Here is an 8,073-nt window from a genome sequence, read left to right as displayed (position 1 = left end):
AAAAAAAAAATTTGTCCCGACGATCTATCTTCTATACGCAAATGGCTACCATATTGAAAAATATACTATTTTTGTATGATAATTATGGGTTTTGTATTTTATTTTAATAGAAGTTGATGTTGCTTTTGCAATTATCCATCAATTTTTTAAAATTAAACACTATCTACAGATTTGCATTGAAGCGTTTCTTATGATAGTGATTTTAATCACTTTCAGATTAAATCTATACTGGAACTAACTATGTAATGTCTCCAATATGCCGCGACCCCACTGTGCTACCGTTTTTTTACATTTTATTTAAAATTTAAAAATAATTAATATTTTTAATAAAATGTAAACAAATTAATTATTGAGATATAGTTATAGACCTAACGTATAACTATTATTTAAAAAAAAATCAACTAAAAATATTAACTGGATCAAAAGTTATTTAAGTTGTCAGTGAGTGGTGGGCGACCTGTATATCAGTTGTACAAAATTATTTTCAAAAAGCTATATTACGGCCCAATACACTATTCAACCCATTTGAAACCAATCCATCTTCGCCTCTCAAAAAAAGAAGTTTTTAAAATATTATAAATTTTAAACTCCAAAAGAAATGGATGCTTTGATAGGTGTCAATTAAATGTAAGAATTCCATGTACATTCTCTATACTATTTTAGAAGAATTAAATTGTAATATTGATTTCAATATATAAAATTCAAAATATATATTGACGTAAACGTGTTCAGCTTATTAAATCAAAATTTATAATATCACTTCCAAATTATGTTAAGTATGCGATAATAAACTATTGCTAGACTGAAAAGATATGTTTTATTATTATATATAATAATAAATTATTTATTTTTAAACACTGAAATTTTTCCGGGACCAAATAAAACTTAAGTACTAACATTAAATTTCGCTATATAGAGTACTTTATGATGAGAAAAGAAAAACGTCCCAACGTTAGTTTTTCTATGAGTTGATTGATTTTGAAGTCAAAAATTTTTAAATTTCTGTAAAAATTTGTCATATAAGATCTTTAAATTATATTGTGTTTTTTAAATCTTAACTTTATCGTATTTAATAATACTACATATACTTAGACTTATTTCTGAAAATATTTGATCTATATGTATATCAAGATATTTTTTATTTTTATTCGTTTGTTTTTATTATGTTGTACCCGTAATTCATTCTTACCGCCACAAACTATGCATATTAGGATCAATTAATTATTATTTATTTTATATTTGAAATTTTTTTCCACTGTTTAAATTAGATTTTCTTAATAAAAATAAAAACGCAAATCGTTAAACAATGCTAAAATTATTTAAAAAATAATATTTATGTAACAAATCGAAAAAAAAATTTTGTTGAATCGATTTCTCAATTTTTATAATTTACTCCTAAAAGTTATTTAAACTATATAGCAAAATACAATTGAATATTATCAGTAGATAAAACTTCATCGATAAGAAAATGACAAAAATTGATTGTTTGTATATTAGTAGTAACGACTACCAAAACAACAAAATAAGTGTAATTTTTTATCTAAAAAATGTTGGACTCAAATTTTAATCAAAATCGTTATAAACTTATAAGAGATTACATGTCTAAATTAAGCTTCAATCTAGGGAAAGATTTAATAGTTTTCATGGTATATAACTTTCAGTAATAATTGTCTTTATGTTGTATTGAAAAAGGTAAATTTATGCTTATGAATGTTTCCGATATTATTAATTTTTAAATAATTGAAAATTGTGATATGTAAAATGAAATATTTAATATTTAAAAGAAATTGACACTAGGAACATAATATTAGTATTTAATGCTGTTAAAATATTTGTAAATTTGAATATTCAAAATATACTCACTTTCCTCTTTGCTTCCTATTTATGATAGAAAATATTAGTGAATCAATAAAAAAAATAAATTTAACTTCAATATTTTGAATGTATTCCCAACCATCAACGAACATTTGAGGAAAATCAATATTGACGTTTATCCGACGGAAACGGGTGAGGGCTTGATGGGGCTTAGTTTCCCAAAATTTAGAAAACAATATGAATTATATATAAAAAATATATCTATGGTGGAGGAAAGTAAAAAAATATATTATTAGCTTCAACATTTTTTTTCTATTTTTGGCTATGTTAATGTGGGTGAGATTATTCACCTATTTTCTATTCTTTTAGTATGTTAATATATTAATTTGTGAATAAAGTGAAAATTGTGTTTTATTAAAAGAAATATTTAGGATTTAAAAAAAATTGTGGCTAGTATCTATAATATTAGTAGATAAATTTGTTAAAATATTTATAATATGGGATTTTCAAAATTTAATACTTACGTCCCGAACCAAAACTTTCTGTATTATAAAATCAAAAATACAAAATGGGTAAAAAAAATTATTATTTTAATTTTGACGAATACAAGTCTGGCGAGTATGGGAATACTGTATCTCTATCGAATTTTTAAAAGTATAGTTGTCATATTCTCGAAAGTTCTTTAGTTAAATCAAAATTTAAATACTTAAATTTCAATTATTATAACATAAAATATATTATAGCGCGCAGTTATATGACATTTATATCAATATTTACCATTCGTTATTTTAAATCGCTAAATGGCTATAACTTGACACAGTGTTTCTTATTCTAGTCACACGTATGAAATCTTTGAGTAGGAAAAAGGTGCGCAACAGAAATAAAATTAATTTAACCAGTTTTAATATAGACTAGCCAAATTTTATAAAAATTTTTATTTAAAAGTTATTTCAGATAAAAATAATGTCAAGGGTTTTTTATCAGCTTAAAAGAGATTTTTACAATCATAGTAGTTTAAACATTGATTTTAATAAATTTACTAGACTTACCTTTAAAACTAGGGCTTTCTGTATTATAAAAGTAAAAATAAAAATGAATAAAAAAAAATTGTTATTTAAATTTTAATGAATACAATTCTGGCGAGTATAGGAATATTGTTAGGGGTCGTCATTCCCCCGAATCTTTAAAAATATTATAAACTTAAAATAATATCATATTCTAGAAATTTCTGAAGTTAAATCCAAGTTTAAATACTTGAATTTCAATTATTATAACATAAAATATATTATAGCGCGCAGTTATATGACATTTATATCAATATTTACCATTCGTTATTTTAAATCGCTAAATGGCTATAACTTGACACAGTGTTTCTTATTCTAGTCACACGTATGAAATCTTTGAGTAGGAAAAAGGTGCGCAACAGAAATAAAATTAATTTAACCAGTTTTAATATAGACTAGCCAAATTTTATAAAAATTTTTATTTAAAAGTTATTTCAGATAAAAATAATTTCATTGGAAACACAAAATTTACGATTAATTGTATTTAAACTTACAATAAAATAAAACAAACATTAGTAATAAACAAACACAAAATCATAAAAAATGTTATAGTTCGTATAGAGCAATAGTAAATTATTAAAAAATAAGTTAATAAAATGAATTTATCAACTAATCCGTTATAATAATAATAAAAAAAAAAAGAATTATAAACAAAATTTACACAAAAATTAATATTATGTTATTTGTATTATGAATAGATGTGTTTATTTTGTTTTTATTTTAAACACATTTACTTACTTAATATGCCTGCAAAATAAAAGTATAATAGGAATTCATATTAGATATTAATTAACAGTAAATAGTACAAAAAAAAAAAATCATTTAAATTCTAAAATGTCTAAGTCAAAAATTAATAATGTATTCACAAAAATTTTAATTTAATGATGTTGTTATTCTATTTAACTTAGATCTGATAAACTTGTTGGTACTGATATTACTGTTTTAATAGATTTAAGTAATTAATACGCATTAATAGAATGTTGTATAATAAACTAAAATCTAATAAACATTTTTACAATGGTTCAATTAGAGTGTTAAATACTTTTTAATTTAGAAACTGATATTTTAAACTTAAACAATTACATGTTACGCCGAGATTACGATTGCAAATTATTGATATTTGACTTAGATTAGATAAATGTAATTTCATTTCAAAGTTGTTTTGGTTAAATAATTAAAAATGGGTTGTGGAACCAACTTTTTTGTTACATGGCATTTTGACCAAGTATTAAGTTTATAAAACTATATGGAATATTTAAACATTATTTTAAGGCCCATTACAATTTTGAAAATAGAATATTTAAATACTACTTATATTTACATAAATCAAAATCATATTAAAAACCTACTTAGTCGCAATTTTTCCATTCCTAAATCTTTTTTTATAATAATATGTATAATTATTAGGGAGCTTATTCTAATCTAGTTAACCAAGCAAGATTTAATTTGTTTGTCGTTTTAGAAAGTAGTAGGACACTGTTAGTATGGTTGACAATTAAACAAAAAAAAAAGCTAGGTATGTCATCAAGTATTTTATATTTTCCTATCTAACAGATAAAATACCATTAGATTAAAAATTCTAATAAAGGAATCATAAACTCATTTTTTTATATAACTAAAACAAAGAGTTTTTTTATCAGCTTAAAAGAGATTTTTACAATCATAGTAGTTTAAACATTGATTTTAATAAATTTATTAGACTTACCTTTAAAACTAGGGCTTTCTGTATTATAAAAGTAAAAATAAAAATGAATAAAAAAAAATTGTTATTTAAATTTTAATGAATACAATTCTGGCGAGTATAGGAATATTGTTAGGGGTCGTCATTCCCCCGAATCTTTAAAAATATTATAAACTTAAAATAATATCATATTCTAGAAATTTCTGAAGTTAAATCCAAGTTTAAATACTTGAATTTCAATTATTATAACATAAAATATATTATAGCGCGCAGTTATATGACATTTATATCAATATTTACCATTCGTTATTTTAAATCGCTAAATGGCTATAACTTGACACAGTGTTTCTTATTCTAGTCACACGTATGAAATCTTTGAGTAGGAAAAAGGTGCGCAACAGAAATAAAATTAATTTAACCAGTTTTAATAGAGACTAGCCAAATTTTATAAAAATTTTTATTTAAAAGTTATTTCAGATAAAAATAATGTCAAGGGTTTTTTATCAGCTTAAAAGAGATTTTTACAATCATAGTAGTTTAAACATTGATTTTAATAAATTTATTAGACTTACCTTTAAAACTAGGGCTTTCTGTATTATAAAAGTAAAAATAAAAATGAATAAAAAAAAATTGTTATTTAAATTTTAATGAATACAATTCTGGCGAGTATAGGAATATTGTTAGGGGTCGTCATTCCCCCGAATCTTTAAAAATATTATAAACTTAAAATAATATCATATTCTAGAAATTTCTGAAGTTAAATCCAAGTTTAAATACTTGAATTTCAATTATTATAACATAAAATATATTATAGCGCGCAGTTATATGACATTTATATCAATATTTACCATTCGTTATTTTAAATCGCTAAATGGCTATAACTTGACACAGTGTTTCTTATTCTAGTCACACGTATGAAATCTTTGAGTAGGAAAAAGGTGCGCAACAGAAATAAAATTAATTTAACCAGTTTTAATAGAGACTAGCCAAATTTTATAAAAATTTTTATTTAAAAGTTATTTCAGATAAAAATAATGTCAAGGGTTTTTTATCAGCTTAAAAGAGATTTTTACAATCATAGTAGTTTAAACATTGATTTTAATAAATTTACACAAAAATTAATATTAAGTTATTTGTATTATGAATAGATGTGTTTATTTTGTTTTTATTTTAAACACATTTACTTACTTAATATGCCTGCAAAATAAAAGTATAATAGGAATTCATATTAGATATTAATTAACAGTAAATAGTACAAAAAAAAAAAATCATTTAAATTCTAAAATGTCTAAGTCAAAAATTAATAATGTATTCACAAAAATTTTAATTTAATGATGTTGTTATTCTATTTAACTTAGATCTGATAAACTTGTTGGTACTGATATTACTGTTTTAATAGATTTAAGTAATTAATACGCATTAATAGAATGTTGTATAATAAACTAAAATCTAATAAACATTTTTACAATGGTTCAATTAGAGTGTTAAATACTTTTTAATTTAGAAACTGATATTTTAAACTTAAACAATTACATGTTACGCCGAGATTACGATTGCAAATTATTGATATTTGACTTAGATTAGATAAATGTAATTTCATTTCAAAGTTGTTTTGGTTAAATAATTAAAAATGGGTTGTGGAACCAACTTTTTTGTTACATGGCATTTTGACCAAGTATTAAGTTTATAAAACTATATGGAATATTTAAACATTATTTTAAGGCCCATTACAATTTTGAAAATAGAATATTTAAATACTACTTATATTTACATAAATCAAAATCATATTAAAAACCTACTTAGTCGCAATTTTTCCATTCCTAAATCTTTTTTTATAATAATATGTATAATTATTAGGGAGCTTATTCTAATCTAGTTAACCAAGCAAGATTTAATTTGTTTGTCGTTTTAGAAAGTAGTAGGACACTGTTAGTATGGTTGACAATTAAACAAAAAAAAAAGCTAGGTATGTCATCAAGTATTTTATATTTTCCTATCTAACAGATAAAATACCATTAGATTAAAAATTCTAATAAAGGAATCATAAACTCATTTTTTTATATAACTAAAACAAAGAGTTTTTTTATCAGCTTAAAAGAGATTTTTACAATCATAGTAGTTTAAACATTGATTTTAATAAATTTATTAGACTTACCTTTAAAACTAGGGCTTTCTGTATTATAAAAGTAAAAATAAAAATGAATAAAAAAAAATTGTTATTTAAATTTTAATGAATACAATTCTGGCGAGTATAGGAATATTGTAAGGGGTCGTCATTCCCCCGAATCTTTAAAAATATTATAAGCTTAAAATAATATTATATTCTAGACATTTCTGAAGTTAAATCCAAGTTTAAATACTTGAATTTCAATTATTATAACATAAAATATATTATAGCGCGCAGTTATATGACATTTATATCAATATTTACCATTCGTTATTTTAAATCGCTAAATGGCTATAACTTGACACAGTGTTTCTTATTCTAGTCACACGTATGAAATCTTTGAGTAGGAAAAAGGTGCGCAACAGAAATAAAATTAATTTAACCAGTTTTAATAGAGACTAGCCAAATTTTATAAAAATTTTTATTTAAAAGTTATTTCAGATAAAAATAATGTCAAGGGTTTTTTATCAGCTTAAAAGAGATTTTTACAATCATAGTAGTTTAAACATTGATTTTAATAAATTTATTAGACTTACTTTTAAAACTGTCACTACAATGTACTGCTAAAAAATTATAAATTTGTTTATAAATTTTAATTTTTTTAGTGTTAATGTGGTGAGGTTTGAAAAACGGGAGATGGTTTGTGTTCATATTTTTAGAATAAATTAGTTGTAGTAGTACGTACACATTTTTTTTAGGACACCCGCATGATGTCCTAAAAAAACTTTGGTGGTATGTGTTAAATTATATAAATACTAAAATTTATAACAAATATAAATCCAATTAAATAAGTAGCGAGAGTATATTTAAATAATCTTTTAACAATAATAACTTAAGATTGTAAATATACTTAGTTTTATTTAATAGATTATGTTACTTAAAAGAATAAGAAATTTGTATATTTCTATAAATGTTATTTTTTTGGGACAATCCTTCAAATAGTAAACATAGTGTTTATTTTTATACAAATTTAAGTGTACTATCTATAAATTACAGATCCCAGAACATTTATATGTGTGAATTAAAAATTAAAAAAAAGTATTGACAAAATTACCATCTTGTATAACGAAAATGACGATGAATAATGTGATGGCTACTAAAAGTAATCTCTGAAAAATAAATAAATTTATTTTTATGAAGATAAAACATAACATGAAAAAAAATATGTGTTATTATTTTATTAAAAATAGAAAAGTATAATTACTACTCACCATATTTATTTTTATAGATAAAGAAGAATATATTATTAATGTTTAATTGAAAATTTAATTAATTACGTGAAAAATGTCTGAAAGATAAAATCAAAATCATTAGTTCTAATGTTAATAATACGTAGACATTTTATA

The 8,073-nt window shown here is 22.2% G+C and overlaps 1 protein-coding gene and 1 long non-coding RNA gene across 5 annotated transcripts in view; both read right to left on the bottom strand.

Moving 5' to 3' along the window:
• The window catches only part of LOC126894505 (uncharacterized), a gene marked incomplete in the record, with an annotated part of 12,996 nt that extends 11,029 nt beyond the window's left edge, over window positions 1-1,967 (bottom strand). The window contains 2 exon segments of the mRNA XM_050665563.1: window positions 1,860-1,878; window positions 1,955-1,967. Coding sequence (XP_050521520.1) covers window positions 1,860-1,878; window positions 1,955-1,967 — 32 coding nt within the window.
• Window positions 1,968-2,857: 890 nt separating this feature from the next.
• On the bottom strand, window positions 2,858-8,073 carry LOC126894938 (uncharacterized). Of its 4 annotated transcripts, none has more exons than XR_007701547.1 (4): window positions 7,939-8,073; window positions 7,782-7,836; window positions 7,264-7,290; window positions 2,858-2,882 (listed from the first exon to the last, which is right to left on the bottom strand). It is a non-coding gene; the product is annotated as an uncharacterized LOC126894938 (long non-coding RNA). The 4 variants fall into 4 exon arrangements; XR_007701544.1 differs by lacking the exon at window positions 2,858-2,882 and adding an exon at window positions 3,681-4,602; XR_007701546.1 differs by lacking the exon at window positions 2,858-2,882 and adding an exon at window positions 4,609-5,150.

Source organism: Daktulosphaira vitifoliae, unplaced genomic scaffold (assembly GCF_025091365.1).
Source record: "Daktulosphaira vitifoliae isolate Bord-2020 unplaced genomic scaffold, ASM2509136v1 Scaffold_1, whole genome shotgun sequence".
Classification (NCBI taxonomy): Eukaryota; Metazoa; Arthropoda; class Insecta; order Hemiptera; family Phylloxeridae; genus Daktulosphaira; species Daktulosphaira vitifoliae.
Note: the sequence above shows the minus strand (reverse complement) of the source record. Positions and strands in the feature narration are given on the sequence as shown.